The sequence below is a fragment of the Misgurnus anguillicaudatus genome, chromosome 17, assembly GCF_027580225.2.
Source record: "Misgurnus anguillicaudatus chromosome 17, ASM2758022v2, whole genome shotgun sequence".
Lineage (NCBI taxonomy): Eukaryota > Metazoa > Chordata > Actinopteri > Cypriniformes > Cobitidae > Misgurnus > Misgurnus anguillicaudatus.
The window spans coordinates 27,184,651-27,202,550 of record NC_073353.2 but is presented as its reverse complement, the minus strand read 5'-3'; the positions used below and the strand labels follow the sequence as shown (position 1 = coordinate 27,202,550).

At 37.9% G+C, this 17,900-nt stretch overlaps 1 protein-coding gene across 1 annotated transcript in view; it reads right to left on the bottom strand.

Annotated features, from left to right (window-relative positions):
* usp9 (ubiquitin specific peptidase 9) overlaps positions 1–13,902 on the bottom strand; it is a 46,577-nt gene extending 32,675 nt beyond the window's left edge. The window contains 10 exon segments of the mRNA XM_073855262.1: positions 144–296; positions 420–558; positions 638–889; positions 975–1,090; positions 2,189–2,407; positions 2,797–2,909; positions 3,113–3,192; positions 3,287–3,432; positions 11,171–11,424; positions 13,512–13,902. Coding sequence (XP_073711363.1) covers positions 144–296; positions 420–558; positions 638–889; positions 975–1,090; positions 2,189–2,407; positions 2,797–2,909; positions 3,113–3,192; positions 3,287–3,432; positions 11,171–11,266 — 1,314 coding nt within the window. The 5' untranslated portion in view covers positions 11,267–11,424; positions 13,512–13,902.
* Positions 13,903–17,900: the final 3,998 nt, after the last annotated feature.

The window sequence follows — 17,900 nt, the reverse complement described above, 5'->3', positions numbered from 1 at the left end:
AGGATATAAACACCACTATGACTATCACAAAATGATAAATGTAAACATTGTCACAAATACGTAAACTGAAATAAAAAGTGGATACACTTAGTTTGCAAAGAAAATCGTTTTTCAACATTAATCTTGTGTACTGCCTCCCTCACCTGAGCAGCCCAGATGTTGTCCAGGTCCTGCAGTGTCAGGGCCTTTTCTTTGATGACAAATCGGAGGATCTTCTCTAGTTTCTCCACATACTGCGGCTGATGAAGGCTGTCTCGCAGCACAATGGACAAAATGTTGTTCTGCTGAATCCATTCCTGCGAAAATATCCAAAAATCAACTAATGACACACAAGCAATGTGATGATTGATTCATTCATATGTATACTGTGTCCAAGTTTAGTTTTAGTATGGCCTACTATTTTCTTCAGTATGACTTACCGCCATGCGTTCTGCCGTAAGCCACTCCTCCTCTTCAGGATTACCGTGACGATGAGTGTAGTAGGACACACTTGAGATCACCTTGTTTACTTCATTTAGTGCATTCATTTTGCCATTAAAAGAAGAAATCTGCAATAACCTGTGGCAAAAAAAAAAGAGTTAATAATCAACCTAACAAAATGCAGAGTTTATCATTTGATATACGAGTTAAAACTTACCTAAGAATCATTTTTAACCTAAATATCTCTAAATTCTTCACTGTTTCCTCTTGTCCTGGTACTCGAGAAGCCAGGTTCTTCAAAGATTTGATTATCATAGACAGGGCATCATTTTTGGCTTCGTTCTTGGCTTCCTTTTTCAATTCCTCGTCCGTGAGGTTTTCTAGAAACTGGGGGACCATTTCGATGATGGTAAGGAAGTACTTCTTCACTGTGTGCAAAGTGAGAAACTCATAGCACTGTCCAAAAGGCCTGCAAAACACAACCACCAATCCAACGTTAGCGAGATAAAAATATCAACTTCGGAGCAAACAGGATCAATATTGATTTTTCTTACTGAATGAGTGCAGCAATGATCTGAACATTCAGAGCTTGGCCACTCATGAATCGATCATGCAGAATTTGAAACCCGTTTAACGTGCCAAATTTGTTTATTAAATCCACCAACCAGCCCTGCAAGAAAACAAAACCAACAGGAAGTCTTTAGTGAATGCACCAATTGCACAACAAGAAAATAAGTCACTGGAATGAAAGCTGTAGACCGATTCATACCAAAAATTACTGCTGGCCTAGACTCTAAACAACTTAATGCTACACAGTATCTTAACCAGATACAAGTAAAACCCATCTTTTCCATTTACTTTTTGTCAAAAATCAGAACTAAGCTGAACAACAGCCATTTTGGTTTATATTTTTATGGCATCTCGATGAGTAGCCCTGCCTTACTGAGAAATCTCATTGGTCCAAAATTCTGCTACTGTACATTAAAATGTAAACCGTTTTGGAATCCATTCAACTGATTTCCAGGTCTGGCGGTACCACTTTTTGCATAGCTTAGCACAATCCATTGAATCTGATTAGACCATTAGCATCGCGCTAAAACATAACCAGTTTCGATAATTTTCCTATTTAAAACTTGACTGTTCTGTAGTTACAGGAGGCGCAATGATATTACGTAGTGCCTGAAAATAGTCCCCTGCTATTTAAGGATACTAAGGGGATTATTTTTGGCTGCTGCGTAATATCATTGCGCCTCCTGCAGCCATGTTACAGCAACAAAGTCCTTGATTATTACGCAGGAATGGGAGTATAGTTCCTAGCCGTATCTGCCTAGAAAATTGTAACTTTTAATTTTCTGTCGGTCTTGGTACACGATGTAACTACAGAAGAGTCAAGTTTTAAATAGGAAAAATATAGAAAGTCCTTGGATATTTTTGAGCGCGATGCTAATGGTCCAATCAGATTCAATGGACTGTGCCAAGCCATGCCAAAAGTGTCAGCGCCAGACCCGGATATCAGCTGAATGGACTCCAAGAAACGGCAAGAATCAAATGCTTAACCCCAGGGGAGTTGGAAAATGAGCACATTTTCAAAAAAAGTGGAGTGTCCCTTTAATTGTGCTTTTTTTCATCACAGTCACAAAATCTATAGGGAGCCAAAAACAATTGACTAAAATGACATTCTCTTTACGATTCAATAAAATATTGCAGCATCCCATTCTGGACGCATATATCCCCAAAACTCACACTTACACAAACCCTCAAGTCTTACCTTGGGAGATCGAGGGTCAGGTGGACGGGCAAACAGCTCATCCTCAGCCAGCTGAACCCCAGCAGGCACCGTCTCTGAGGGCCGAGTACCATTGTAGATGTGAAACTTACAGTGGGGGTTTGTGGCCATCGCCAGTAGTTCTAGCAGAGGAAACCAGTCCTGAGAGAGCTTAGTCACGCACAGCTCCACCAGTCGGTGGGCATTATTAATAATGCACCTCTGCGGATAAAAATGGGACACCAATTATTTGTAGCATGTAATAAAATTCAATTTAAGCAATCTGAATTATTCGGCGTAGGCGATCTAAAATTTAAGAAAGATAATCTATATGCAGTGCAAATTGAGCAGCTAAAACAAGCCTCATATGAGAGGGATGACTCAGTGCTGTGTCCCAATACTGGCTCTGTTTTACTGAAAGGAGCTCTTTGATCAAAACGTTGGCTAAGTAAGATGAAGGCTTTCAAAATAACATCACTTATTCTCAGTCGCTCAAATCAGCAATCGATTCTTGTCGGGATGTCTCAGAGAGTTAGATCATAAAAAGATGTTTGTTTTAGATATAAGCAGCATGATGAAAATGGCATCAAAACGCAGGCTGCAGGACTCACGTGGATCTCAAATTTCCATCCGCTCACAGCCTCATCTGTCAGTATTTTCGTAAAGGATATTGTCAAGCCATCTCTGAAAAACCTCTGGCATGCTTCACACTTGACATCAACACCTTTAAAGGAAAATGTTAGAAAAACTAATATGAGGCTGACATTTACAGAAAAGAATTCAAATGGGAGCAAAAGTGAAAGCTTAACAAGACAAAGGGCCTACTCGTCTGTTAGTCATCAGAAAAATTATTAGCAAACATATCACGAATATTAAACAACGACAGAAGATACTAAATCATTACCATGATTTGAACAACTATTTTACCTTTTTTACAAAGATCTATAGCAGCTTCAAGAAGAACTTCTAATTCACCCTTTGGCAAAACTGGAACAACCCAACGAGGCCTGCGCATGAAATTTATTCATTAACAAAAAATGCATTTCTTGCAACTGGTTTGTACCTAAACAAATACAGCCATTATGCAGGATAGAAACATACCTGTTGATCATGTCATCCAGTTTGGCCAGTTCAGTATGGGGGAAAGCTGGTTCCTCCTCCTCCAGGGGAGTTGGACTCTCCCCCTGACCCTGCTCATCTGGTGGGCTCACTGGGGAGTTTTCATTGGATGAGTTGGGAGAGGATGTCTGTAATACAAATAGTTCAGCAGTTCAGGAAGTGCAAAGAGTCAAGTCACGCAGACACCTAATAACAAAACTATGAGTGTCATATACATACAAATAGTGCAGGATTTCATTTTATATGCCTGAGATTGCAACCACCAAACCCACACATCACGATAAGACAACCAAGAGGACCTTAGTATGGTGGCTGCGATGCTTTTGCATAGACAAACCATACTCACATTTCCTGTGATGTGGCAAAAACTTTTACTTTTAATTTTTACTTTTGCTGACATATCTGGGTTCAATTTAAGTTTTTTTTTTTTTAAGATCAGGGACAGAAAGTTAACAGTGCCAATTTCAATATATTAAGAAATAATAAAAACATATCACCACCACAGTGAATCATGCGTCTTAGCTCTCGTATACACAAACAAAACATATGTATAGGTCCACGTGACGAATAAAAAGACGAGAGTAAGGAGGATAAAGCAGCTTTATGATGCTCCCAGTCAGTTTCCTGTACCGTGTCAATGGATGCATGTGGGCTGAAGCTCTGCTGGTGGATCTGAATGAAGCCTGCGGATCTTGGGAAATGTGGGGGTGTGCTGGAAAAAGCTCCTTCTGCTTGGCTGACCTACATAGCCAGTTTGCTTCTCACGTCTATAGGCGCTACACATCTCTAACCAACTGGTGTGCCTTTCTCTGCCAGGCGCCTCATCCTCATTGATTCGTCCCTTTTAACATGCGCTCGGGGTGAGCGCAGGTGTAATAGATAACAGTGCTGCAGTCTATCCCCGGAGAATGTAACAATTGCCCTCTGCAACGTAATCAAACAGTGCCTCTCGTCTTTTCTTTTGCCATAATGCTGCCATTTCAATTCTTTGACCGCAGATGCATCAAACTATTGTTAAACCGTTATCCAATCAGGGACAAAGTAAAGACGAAGCTACACTTGCTGCTGGGAAATCAATGCTCAGAGTCAGACAGGCCATAAAGATACTAAATTCTACATGCTACTCTTTTGGCAATGATGACAACCTCATAACCGAATTTTTGATAATGTAACTTTTGTATATGTCTAATGTATGTAATGTATCATAACCTACAATAAAGCCTTACTGAGCCAGATTATCTGGTCCGCTTTATGACTTTTCAGGCCAAGACCCATCCACTTATTTTGGTATTACATGACATTTGAAAACTGATAAAAATATATATAATACCATAGAAACAGACAGGCAGGGAACAATGTATTGGCACATAATTCTCCAACGATTGACTCATAGACTCAGAAACCCTATTTTTTTCTAGTAGTGTACAGGACTGTTATACAATGCAGGGCTCCAAACTGTGAGCAAACGATCACATTTTACATCCAGTTTTTGCGACAGCGCAGCCATTTTTTGCAAGTATTCATATATATGCGACCTGCAAATTTGAAATTTCATGTTGAAAGACAGAGTAGATCGCGAGCCCACAAGTGTGCAGTGGTGGATTTATTTTACGGGTGGTGGGCAGCTTGCCCAGTTTGGCAATTTGGGAAGGGGGCGGCACTCGTGTCAAAAAACAGAGTGAGCGTTTTTTACCTCCCATTTGCATCGTTTTATGTCACCATGCTCTTAGTTAATCTACCGATGGGTCTGTGCAGCGCAAAGGCAAACACATCTTAACACAAGAAGGTGTGGGGTCATTTAGAGAAAGAAAACTTCTAAATAAACACAAAAGAAACATTATAGATGAGAATAAAGGTCTTAGACATCAGGTGATTTAGTCAGAAAAACTGGATAGAAACATGTAAAGGATAAAGTAGGTGTAGCCATACGATTTATCTTATTACAATATGCTAACTGAATAACACTGGATATAACTTAATAAAATAATGTATGCTACCAGCATAATATCTATTACAACCTTACTATAGTAGGGATTAGTGGTCAACGAAATGGGTTTTTTAATGGCTGGTGCCAATATCAAAGGGGACATTTCCCAAAAAATTTTAAGATGTCAAATAAATCTTTGGTATCCCTAGAGTGCGTATGTGAAGTTTTAGCTCAAAATATTATATTGGTAATTAATTAAAGCATGTTAAAATTGCCACTTTGTAGGTGTGAGCAAAAATGTGCCATTTTTGGGTGTGTCCTTTTAAATGCAAATCAGCTGATCTCTGCACTAAATGTCAGTGCCGTGGTTGGATAGTGCAGATTATGGGGCGGTATTATCCCCTTCTGACATCACAAGGGGAGCCAAATTTCAATTATCTATTTTTCACATGCTTGCAGAAAATGGTTTACCAAAACTCATTTACTGGGTTGTTGTTTCATATTTTCTAAAAGTCAACTTTTCATGATTTGCCCCTTTTAAGAAAGCTGTATGGCCGATATAAGGCCGATATAACAAATGTAATTACAGTAAATAAGACACAAACAAAAAATTTGTGAAACTATATAAACATTTGTTATGCATAACATATACCCATTTAAAGTACTTAAAACATATTTACATAATTAATTATTTAAATATATTAAGACATAATTCATTAACGTGGATCTGACATCTCACCGTACTGTTTGAATAAGTGTGTTGAATCAGTGTATTGTTGTGTGTGACACAACATAGGGTCATGTTAAAAAGTGAACACGGACTACCGGCACATCCGGGAACTTAACTGTAAATTTCGTCACGGCCCCTTTTTGGGGAAAACAAACTAGACTTCCCACAGACCTCCACACAAAACAGCGGAAAAAAGCAACGCCTGTACACAGCCGGCAGGCGCAAATAACCCAAGAAATCACCCAGACTAAACATGTTGAGTAATTTTCTGTCCACCCTGCCTGCCATAGAGCGCAAAAGATACATTAAAAATTTTTTTAATTTGGTCAATATAAAAACATGTCCCTTTTATTCTCCCAGCGTCAAATTTGTGTAACAACGCTATTCAGTGATTGCTGGAAATATCACTAAGGCTAGCTGTATGGTTGGACGGAAAAGTGCACTCAGTACTCTAAATATAAAGACATAATATATAAATACAAAGTAACTTTCAAATACGAAGTAAAATCCTTCACTGGCTTCCCTGTTGACTCGATGAGGTACAAGTAAATGTCCGGGAGTGTTGTTACAAAAATTTGACGCTGTGAGAATGAAAGGGATATGTTTTTATATTGACCAAATTAAATGTGTTAATGTATCTTTCGCGCTCTATGGCAGGCAGCGTGGACAGATAATTACTCAACGTTTAATCTGAGTGATTTCTTAAGTTATTTACGCCTGCCGGGTGTGTACGAACACTGCTTTGTTTTGCTATTTTGTATGGAAGTCAATGGGAAGTCTAGTTTGTTTCCCCCAAAAGTGGACGTGAACCTGTTCAGAGACATTCTATGACGTTGCGCTGGTTGTGCGTATAATGATTGGTCATTTGACTGTCTGTCAGACAGCCCATTAAAGGCGGAGTCCATGATGTTTGAAAGCCAATGTTGATATTTGAAATCACCTAAACAAACACGCCCCTACCCCAATAGAATCTGGACCTTCTGTTGATAGACCCGCCCCACACATACGTAACCGGGCATTTGATTTGATTGGCTATAAGTGTGTTTTGGTAGTCGGCCCGTCTCCTTTTCCAAAGCGTTTTTCAAACATCGTGGACTCCGCCTTTAAAGTGTTTTTACATTATTCTCTAGTCGTAATTGCAATTCTCTTTATTTGACACAAATGCAAAAATCTACTTTTGATCAATTTTGAAAATAAACATGCATGAAAACATAAATTGGCCATTTTAAATAAATACCTATACTTAAGTAAATTAAACTTAACAGTATGAAGTGAAGTAGCTTTCATTTAGAATGTAAAGTGCAACAGCACTTGTTGCGGTGTGCACAGCACACCATACATTCATATCTCGTTCCTCACTATAGATAACTCGGGATTTAACTTTGGTTCATGCAAATTGGATTGGTGTCTCTCTTCCCCATACACCATGGTACAGTGTGTGTGAAATTTGACACTGGCATCGCAAGCATAGTTAGCCGCCTGTAGCCCATAGTGACTTGATATTTATTCGTGGGGAGGCGCGTGGATTTGCAGACAGATACGTAGGAAATTATAAAACGAACGGATTTGGATGCATAAACTGAAAAACAGCAATTCATATGCGTTAATATTATATTGAGAATTGTGGCATCCCGTAACTATAGTGATTGTATTTACTAGCTGCTGATCTAAGATAAGCATAGGGAATCTCTATGGCAAGGGTTTTTCCTGCATAGAGAATATGGAGGCAGCCCCACCACCAAATTTCGCCTTCAGCTCCCGACAGGTGTCTTTGGCATGTGTCTTCGGCATGTGTCTTCATGGAAAACACAAGCAATCATTGTACTCCGTATGTAGATTGTCATTTGTAACTGTAGTTGCGGCATTACGCCACTGGTAGCGCCGTTTCGTTAGTAGCACAGTGAGGCACTGACTAAAAAGTGTCGATGTCTGGCAACCCAAGAGGGGGCAGACAATAAACAGTCTACAGTATTTTTAATTTAGACTGTTATACCAAGTTTAGCCACTAGAGGCTCATTACATACAGCCCCTTTAAGAGCTATACCAGTAGCTACGTATACAAGCTATATTTCGTAGATGTTGTGCAGGTGAATCACTGCGCACACCAAATGAATATTTAAGTAATGTTGCCTGCATGAAATAGTTTGTTGGTTCAACATTGCGATCGCATTCACTCTCTTAACAACACACAACGTGACCAATAATGACTCAAACAAATTATTATTTTAAACTAATTAGTTTTAATGAACGGTTAAAAAAACGTAGTCACCAAGTAAATCAATCAGAGCTCAGCAAGCGAATCAATTAGAGATCAGCAAGTGAACCGCATAACGGAGGATGTGAAAGAGTTTTTCTCCATATTAGTAAGGCTTAAGATTCGCAAATAATGCGAATTATTGATAAATTGTTGACAAGTTACACGTTAATGCTTAGTTATCTACAAAATAATTTAGGTTTTGACTGGTATGAGGTGATGCATTAATATAAAAGCAATAAAGTCATGCCTGCTAGTTTAACTTAATTTGGGTATAGTATACGTAAATAGATAAAAGGAGAAGTGAGATGTTTCATAAAAGGGCTTTATATGATTATTAAATATGATTATATAACACCATAATTATTAGATCAAGCAAAGGGTAAGGATCTTAACAGAACTTTTTATTAAGCCAGTGGATCCCAAACTGGGGTTTAAAGGCGGGGTGCATGATTTTTGAAAACCCTTTGGAAAAAGGAGTCGGGCCAGTACCAAAACAAACTTGTAGCCAATGAGCAGTCGGTTGGCAGGTTTTGCATGTGTGGGGCGGGTCTATCAAAAGAAGGTCCAGATTCTATTGGGGTAAGGGCGTGTTTGTTTAGGTGATTTCAAATGTCAACATTGGCTTTCAGAGATCATGCACCCCGCCTTTAATGACATTTTATAAAATACATTATTTTATCATAAATTCTATGTAATCAAACCTGAGAAAAATATAACTACACACCAAAATGCACTACATTGGATCATTAAATATGCTTTGTTTCATTAAAAGTTTGAGATTGTTTTATATCATGAATTTTCTTCGGGGGGCCACAGAGGGAAAAGTTTGAGAACCACTGTATTAAGCAATAAAGCTGTAAAAATAGTTTTCTTTGTCAAGAGTGTAGGAAAGGATGACAGAGTTGATGAGAGATTACGTTTATGACCGTTTACAACTATAACCAAAGACTGCAAAACACTGCTACTGTAAATGAAAAGCTTGTTATATTTCATTTGATTTTAAACACCTTAGCTGTTCGTTAACTGTACATAAACATAATGGTGCATGTGTGCACCAGGATAGCATCACATCCAAATTTATTTTGAGCCAGGAAAAATATGGCTTATTTAAAAGACATCAATAGATTGCTGATATGTTGTACATATAGGCAGTTGTTGCCTAGACTCTAAATAATGCTGGGTTATTTTCAACCCAGCGTTGGGTCTAAAAGGGACGAGCCCAGCAGCTGGGTTGAAATTAACCCAGAAAATGTTTATATTTAACCCAACAACGGGTTGAAACAACCCAGCATTTTGGGTTGAAACAACCCAGCATGGGTAAAATTATAAAAAAACAGCCCAGCATTTTTTAGAGTGTAGTGGTTAGAGAGTTGGGCTTGTAACCCAAGAGTTGCCAGTTCGCGTCTCACGTCCGATGGGCTTCAACTGCGGTGCCCTTAAAGGTATAGCGGAAGATTTTCGTTTTCCAGGTGGATCACCTATATTATTGGTCATTCCAGATGTCAATCATTCTGATTATATGTTGACGTATAACCGTCATACGTGCTCGACTCTAGGTTCGCTTGCTGCACATGCGCACTTTCACGTGTATGCGTGTTGTGCTACGGTTTCTACCATTCATTGAAGCTTGCGTTCTCACTGTGAGACTTTTTTTTTTCAAAATGTCTGAGGGTCGCAAGAGAAAAAGTGTCTACGAATTGTATGACAAGAAGAGAAAGGACTATGAAGAAAGAAACAAGACCAGAGTGTTTATGGGAGACTATTTCACACGCTGGCCACTGGCGTGAGCTAATAGGACAGGTTGGGCTTCCCACGTGAAGCTTCTACTGGAAAGGTACATTTGGTCATGCTATTTGGAGAAATCCATTTAAAATCACTGTTAGTAAAAGTATGATTAGCGATGCTAGCCCTGGCACAAGTCACGAACCGCACAGACACGGTAAACATGCCGACAGCAACTTGTAAACAGAGCGAAGAGAAGAACTGAGATCCTGCATGCTCTCTCTCTGTCTCGTGCACGCGTTTAACAGGCGTTCCCTCTCCGGAGGAGGGACAGTGTTGCGCGTGTGCATTTTTAAAAAAATGTGGAGGGGCGGTTCTTTTAAATAATTTGGGAAAATCTTCCGCTATACCTTTAAGCAAGGCACCTTACCCTAATTGCTCCCCAGGCGCTGAGATAGCTTCCCATTGCTCCGGGGGGGTGTGTGTGTGTTCACTACTCATTGGGATGGGCTAAATGCAGATGTCACATTTTGAGTATGTGTTGCATACTTGATAAGCTTCTCACTTTCACTTTCTTTTTTTCGTGTTGTTAAATATTTTATAGTTTTTTTTATCTTATGCCTAGGAATTAGTCAAGGGGGTTGTATGATTCTTTGGTTCACAACTTCCTATCTGAAAGTTTGATAAATTGTGCATCATGGTATGTGCATCAAACACATAGATACAAAGTATTTGTAAGTAATACGCTTATTTTAGGAAAAAAAGAAAATAATTGGATTGCAGGCTGATTTAAGGTGCGCCTATAAATTTTCTGCTTGCGCTCCAAAAATGTTCAGGCAGGAGCTTTAGTGCTCCTTGTAAAAAAGTTAGTTTGGAGCCCTGTACAATCAAACAAAGCTGAATGCCATTGAATTCATTTTAATAATTTGCAAAGATAAACTCCTTATTGAACACACATGTCCAAAAAAAATACAGAAGTCATTTGTTTAAATGTGCATTTTTTTGGAGTTACTAAATAACAACTGGAAACACTGCTATGCTGACATCTGTTCGTTCCAGCGCAAAGCACAATTACAGAAACATTTTAATCCATAGGGGTCTCAGTCAACTGTCTAGCCATACAACCGTTGTAGCATAAATTCTCCAGTGGCTGCAGTACCATAACAGGAAAAGATAAATTAAGAGATTGACACATGGAAGGAGGGAAATCAAAGAGGGCTGACCACTGACCTGGTTTTGGGGCAGGGGTGGTTGGGACTGGCCATCCGGAGCCTGGCCCTGACCATCATTCCCTCCCACAGGGGAGCCACGGGTCGTGGCCGTCATACTCGACACGGGGCAGATCTTTGCAATCTTGTCTGCTTATGTCGCTGGTACACCGGAAGAAATCAGTGTCTCCTCAGGAGCGACGGAGAACCGGCACACTTCAAAAAGTGAAAGCACCACCTGGGGGACTGGATATGTTGCAGAGACCATTGCATAACCTGGAAAAATATTGACACTCAAGTCAGTATTTTTAGACAGGGTTTCCACATCTTTGACAAGTGAGGTGACTTTTCTAGTCAAGGATTTTCATAAATCTTTTTATGTTTTAAACTCTAAAATAAATTAAGGAAAAATCTGAGGATTTAAATATTTTTGTGTCTAAGCCTTTCAATTTCTTTTGGTTTTCCATATATTGTAGCACAGAGATGATGAATCTATATGTCGTGTATGGCCATGTACCAAATAACTTCAAAATATTATGCAAAAGTTAAAACAGTTTTAATGAAGACCTAATGATTATTTTTCAAAGCATGTTATTATTCCTAGAAGTATGCTGCTGTGAAGTGTTAGTTGATAACATGCAAAACAGGACTGATTAGTACACAAACACAGAGCCAAATAAATCAAACCGCTTTACAGCATACACCAAGACTACTGAGATGTCAAAAACATATTTGTTTAACTGTTTGCTACCATTTTTCAAAATATTTGGTTAGATAATAGCAATCAGTAATTTAGCAATTTTATATACCATATATATTAAGTACTTATCTCAACTAAGCTACGTTGTTTACTTCTCGAAATTAAAAAGATATCAATCATTTACAAAAGCTGGCATAAAAGTGTTTGGATAAAAGCATCTGCCAAATCAAATGCATAAAAATTAAACATGTAAAATGTAGTAAATACTAAACAAGCATCTTTATAGTTGGTGCATTCACAGAAATGAATCAAAAAAGGCAGGACAGCTATAACTTGCTAAAAGAAAATAGAAAAAAGTGCCAATCCCACATTTATTAAATTTCAAATTTATCAAAACGAAGAAAAGACTGTCCGACCAAAATATAACTTATTTGTATAAAAATTATCAGGCAACATTCTTTAATATTAATATCATATGGATGGCATACACTATAAAATGTAATACTGTAGCATTGCTGATTTTGAACTGCATCAAAATTTTACATATGCTTTAAATGAACAATTTTAGATAACAACTAAAATTGTGTGTATGCACATACATTTACAATCAGCTGGTTAGTCAGTAATAAATATTGCAGTAAAAACCTTTCTCTGACACTAAAAAACAAAAAAAATCTGTAATGCAGACCATTATAATTGAGATATCTTTACATTTATCATAAAAGATGCTTAAGATGTGACTTACAAACTTTTAATTTACAGACAATAGAAAGAAATCAGACATTAGAAATCTCAATAACGTTACAGTGCATTAGACGTAAAAAGATGACATCGCCTGTGTCAAAATAGCGTGCTACCAAAACATATCCAAAATGCTATCTAGGTAAACAGCTCATTGTGATTTGAGATTTAGCCAGTTTTATACATTACAAACGCGCTTTCGGTGTCCAAAAAACGTTGTCTGGGTGGGCAGCTCACAGGTTTTTAGGCACAGCCATTATGTATTGGGCCTAGTTTGAAACTGTGGTCGTTCAGGCCTGTTTCCTCTTCCAAACATAATCACAGTAATACTAGGTTTATCGACATAACTTGTAATCTACTAACATGTAGATAAAACTCAAAGGCTTCTAACGGCAATATTTTTGTATGTGCAATCTTAATCTATAGTAAAAAATAAAACGAAACTGAATGTAAATACAGTAACTAAACCCAGCCTTACAGGCTAACATGCTAGCGGCTAACAGCTGGAGCCCAGCAAAACACAATCCTCTCGTGACAGTAAACGTAAAGCCATGAACACGTCAAAACACACCTTTTAAATACCACACATATTAATATTAGACCCAACAGGCAGCAATAAACGGAAAAATTCAACTAGTGTCAAAAACAACCGACCTGCCCACGTCAAAACCACTTGTTTCCAGTTTAGCCACACAGCAACCTCCCTAAAGTGAGCTATTATTTGTAACGGCGATTACATTAAACAGGTGATCAAAACGGTGGGGCTGATAAAATAGGAAATACGTGCATATAGATCAGCGGTGACAAGACGTCTTAAAATCGGTAAATGGGGCTGTCCAAGCTAAGCTATGTAAGCACTGACTTGCAAATCATCTGCTGTTAGCCGCTAGCTTCCTTTAGCTTCACACACAAACCCACTTACCAAGAATCAAACTGGATCTTTCCTCCATACGACCCCAGATTGAATCATTTAAGTGCTGTTGAATTATTACTCCGCCGTGTGCATATGCTTGGCTGTGTCGATTATAAATAACACGGCCGTGTTGCGATTAGATCATTGGTTATTGTCTGCTGTCGGGTGTTTTTCCTGCGTCACCAGCATCGACTACTGCTGCTGCCCCCCTCCCTTAAACTGCCTCCAGCCGCTCTCTCTCTCCTGTGTCAGGCTGCTTAGAGACCCGTCACACAGTACTATGGATGGAAGTAAATGAGAAGTATATCCGTGCACGATCGGCTCGGACGTATGACTCTGCTGGGCATGCGTAGTCTGGATCACAGTTCGTCTACCTGACACCTGATTTTCTGATAAAAGACACGCTTATTGCACACTAGACTTCGATGAGGGGAAGTAGTGCTCAAACCGGTGGTAAATGGCTTGTTTCGTGCTTCAGGCTGGCCGATGTATTGCATTAAAGCCAGTGAATCAGCAAAAAACGACCCAAAACCTATAGATACATCAGATGCATGGATTACACTTTGAAATGTAAAAAATTCCGAAGGCGGCTGGTTTGACAAATGCTGCAACTGGGAACCTGTGCCATTAAGGGGACCTCAATTTTTTTTTTACTTCAAGACCCTCCCATTTTCCACAAGAATATATACTATTACAATTCTGTTTAACTATAATATTTTATTTATTTCAAAACAATAAAATCCATACTTATTTTGTTTATGCTTAAAGGGATAGTTCACCCAAAAATGAAAATTCTCTCATCATTTACTCACACATGCTGTTGTTACAAAACTGTTTATTTCTTTGTTTTGATGAACACGAAGAAAGATATTTTGAGGAATGTTTGTAACCAAACCATTCAAAAGCCCCATTTACCTCCATAGTATTCTCTTTTCCTACTGTGGAAGTGAATGGTGCTCATGATCAGTTTGGATAAAAAACATTTCTCAAAATATCTTCCTTGCTGTTTATCAGAACAAAGAATTTTATAGAGGTTTGTAACAACATGAGAGTTAGAAAATTAAATTTTTATTTGTGGGTGAACTATCCCTTTAAACATTAAATATGCTGTAAAATATATAAACCCCAGCTAGTCATTTTTTTAGTGATTTGCATTTTTCTCAATTAAATAATCAAGAACATTCTGTAAAAACATAATCTTGATGTCTTTAGTATTGACTGAGCAAGATTGAAATTAAAGTGAAATCATTAATTGTTTAAATAAAATAATTAGATTATGAGACATTAGCCTGGATTTCACAGACAGAGCCTTTCATAACAAGAAAAATAGGCCTATTTGTTAAATTAACCAAACACTAAGATATATCTTGATTTTGTTTGAGCTAACGTTTATGCTTGTTTTTATTTAGACAATTAAAAAAAATATTTTTCTAAGGCATGTTTATAATTAGAAAATGCTTAAAAATCTTAATTTTAACTAAGGCCTAGTCCTGGCTTTAGATGAATTGTCTGTGAAGCCAGGCCTTAGAGGGCTTTAGTGACATAGAAAAAACATAACTGGTGTGCATCTGGGGATAAAACGATGATATATTTTAAAGGTGTCAGTGCAAGTGATTTCATTTGAGACAGCTTGGTCTGGGACTAAACTTGAGCCTTATCTGTTAAACCGGGCCATAATGTCTATGGTTATGTACGTAACATTACAGTTTTTCTCGATTGCTAAGACACATTTCTTGAATGCTGCTCTCCTTTTCTCTAAACTGTGAACACAAAACACAATGCTCAAGACATGAAGTTTGTTGCAAAAAAAAAAAACTGTGCATTTAGCACTTGTACAAAAAGACAAAACAGAAATCTTGTGCAGAACATGATCAATCACAGTAGCTCACATTTCATCACTGATCTTTGTCTTCGCTGACCACCTCGACCTCCTCTCACACAAACTCTTCCACACAGATTTCTATCCATTGTAGGGCCTCATAAACCAGTGCTCTCTGAACTGGCTTACTGTGTTCCCTCATATCATTAGCCACAAGTGTGATCAATTTTGAGTTGTTGTGTTCAAGTAGTGACACTTGTGCTTTAATTGTGTTTGACTTTTGTCACCTGTGTTCACCATTTTGCAGCACGGGTGCATCACAATGAAAATGTGTTGGCAAGTTGTGTCTAAACAGGTGAAAAATGCCAACAGGGTGACTGATTCAATCAGTGGGTTCAGGCAACTGAGCATTTGGTTCAGCCAATAAGGTTTAGTGTTTTAGCAATTGAGAAAAACTGTAACTTACTATTTGCTGAATACTATTATTATATAATACTATTGTAATATTAATAGTAAGTGTAACAGAGATTATTTTAACATAGAAATAACTATTTCACAGTTAGAATTTTATGTAAAAATATCTTAATCAGCAGTCTGAGTCGATATAAGAGATTGTATGTGTTTTTGCGTTTGTTTCAGTCATTACATTGGAAATCAAAGGTTAAGTCGAGCACATTGTATTTTGGAATGCAGTATTTTGGAGGTTTGCTCTGGTTGTATACTTTACAGTTTTACAAATGTAGAAGGTCATCCATGTACTTTATTCATATCATTAGCATAATGTGCATACTATATTTCTGAATTAGTACAAGTAATATATAAGTGTACTATATTGCATTGATACACGTCTATTATAACAACCAAGAGCTTTAGAAAACAGTGCAGTCAACTAAATTCTCTCTGACCCTCTACAGTGACCTTCATGAATGAAATGCATAATACACAAACCACATGAATAACGTGTGCCTGTTTGACCATCTCTTTGAATAGGGCTTGACCCCAACAACCCATCTGTGACAGGCAAACAATTGATCAGTCACTCAAAAGCTTTTTGTATGTTGCACAGGAGACTCCATGCTTGTTGTGTGTTGAGATTGGTCCTTGTCCAATGTAAAGAGTCAGTCACCTGACTCTGGTGGAAATCACCTTTTTTTCTAAGGTTGGATCAAGGTATATTCCTGCTGAACTTTATGATCTATTTTAAAAATCCATCTGAAAGGACAGTCAACATTTTAAATGAGGCTTATATGTAACTGTTGATGTAGTTCAACTATATAAGTACCACTTTAGCATAGCTTAGCATAATCCATTGAATCTGATTAGACCATTAGCATCGTGCTAAAAATAACCAAAGTGTTTCGATATTTTTCCTATTTAAAACTAGACTCTTCTGTAGTTACATCGTGTACTAAGGCCGACAAAAAATTAAAAGTTGCAATTTTCTAGGCCGATATGGCTAGGAACTATACTCTCATTATGGCGTAATAATCAATGACTTTGCTGATGTACCATGGCTGCAGCAGGCGTAGTGATATTATGAACTGCCCGAAAATAGTCCCCTTGGTTACTTTCAATAGCAGGGGACTATTTTCGGACAGTTCATAATATCAAGGACTTTGCTGCTGTAACATATTACGCCAGAATGAGAATATAGTTCCTAGCCATATCGGCCTAGAAAATCGCATCTTAATTTTCCGTCGGTCTTACACAATGTAACAACAAGAGTCAAGTTTTATTTTTTAGCACGATGCTAATGGTCTAATCAGATTCAATGAATTATGCTAAGCTATGCTAAAAGTGATACCGCCAGACCCAGAGATCAGCTAAAAGGATTTAAAAACTGTAAAAATCAAATGTTTAGCTCTGGGGGAGCTGGAAAATGAGCATATTTTCAAAAAAAGTGGAGTGTCCCTTTAAAATGATATATTGGATTTATTGCACAGTAACCTTTTAATGGCTAAAGATGTGTCAGGGTGGGTGGTTTACATTTGGGTCAAAATGTCACCCTGCAAGCAAAAAACTTGGTTTATATTTCTTGAAACTGATTTAACTTTTATTAAATAGATGGATTGGACCAAATAAAGAAATAGCACCAACCAAATGCTCATGTGAATTTCAATACTGTGGGGAAAATAACCCAGGTCATTATTAGGTAAAGCTTTGTAGAGCTGTAACCTAACACAGGGAAAGATATTTTGATTACATTTGTTTACATTTTATAGGTCATTAGTTCATGTGTGGTGCATGACTTTAACTAGGACGTTTTTAGGGAAATCTTTGGTAGTTCATCAGAAAAAGGTAAAAAAGTTGTCACTGGGATGATTTTAAAAACATCCTAACCACCACGTTGGTACAGGTATTTTTAAGGTACTGGTGTGTACCAGGATACCAATATTTTGAGTTTCCAAATATGCACCTTTCAGGACAGTGCCAAAGTGTCCTTTAAAAAAAAGTACCGCCCCAGTGTGTGTTTTTCATGCTGTTTGGATTGCACTTGTAGTACAGGATAATAGTCTGAATGTAGACCGGACAAAGTGAATTGTATACCACAGTGTAAAAATAGTCAAGCATTTTTTCTA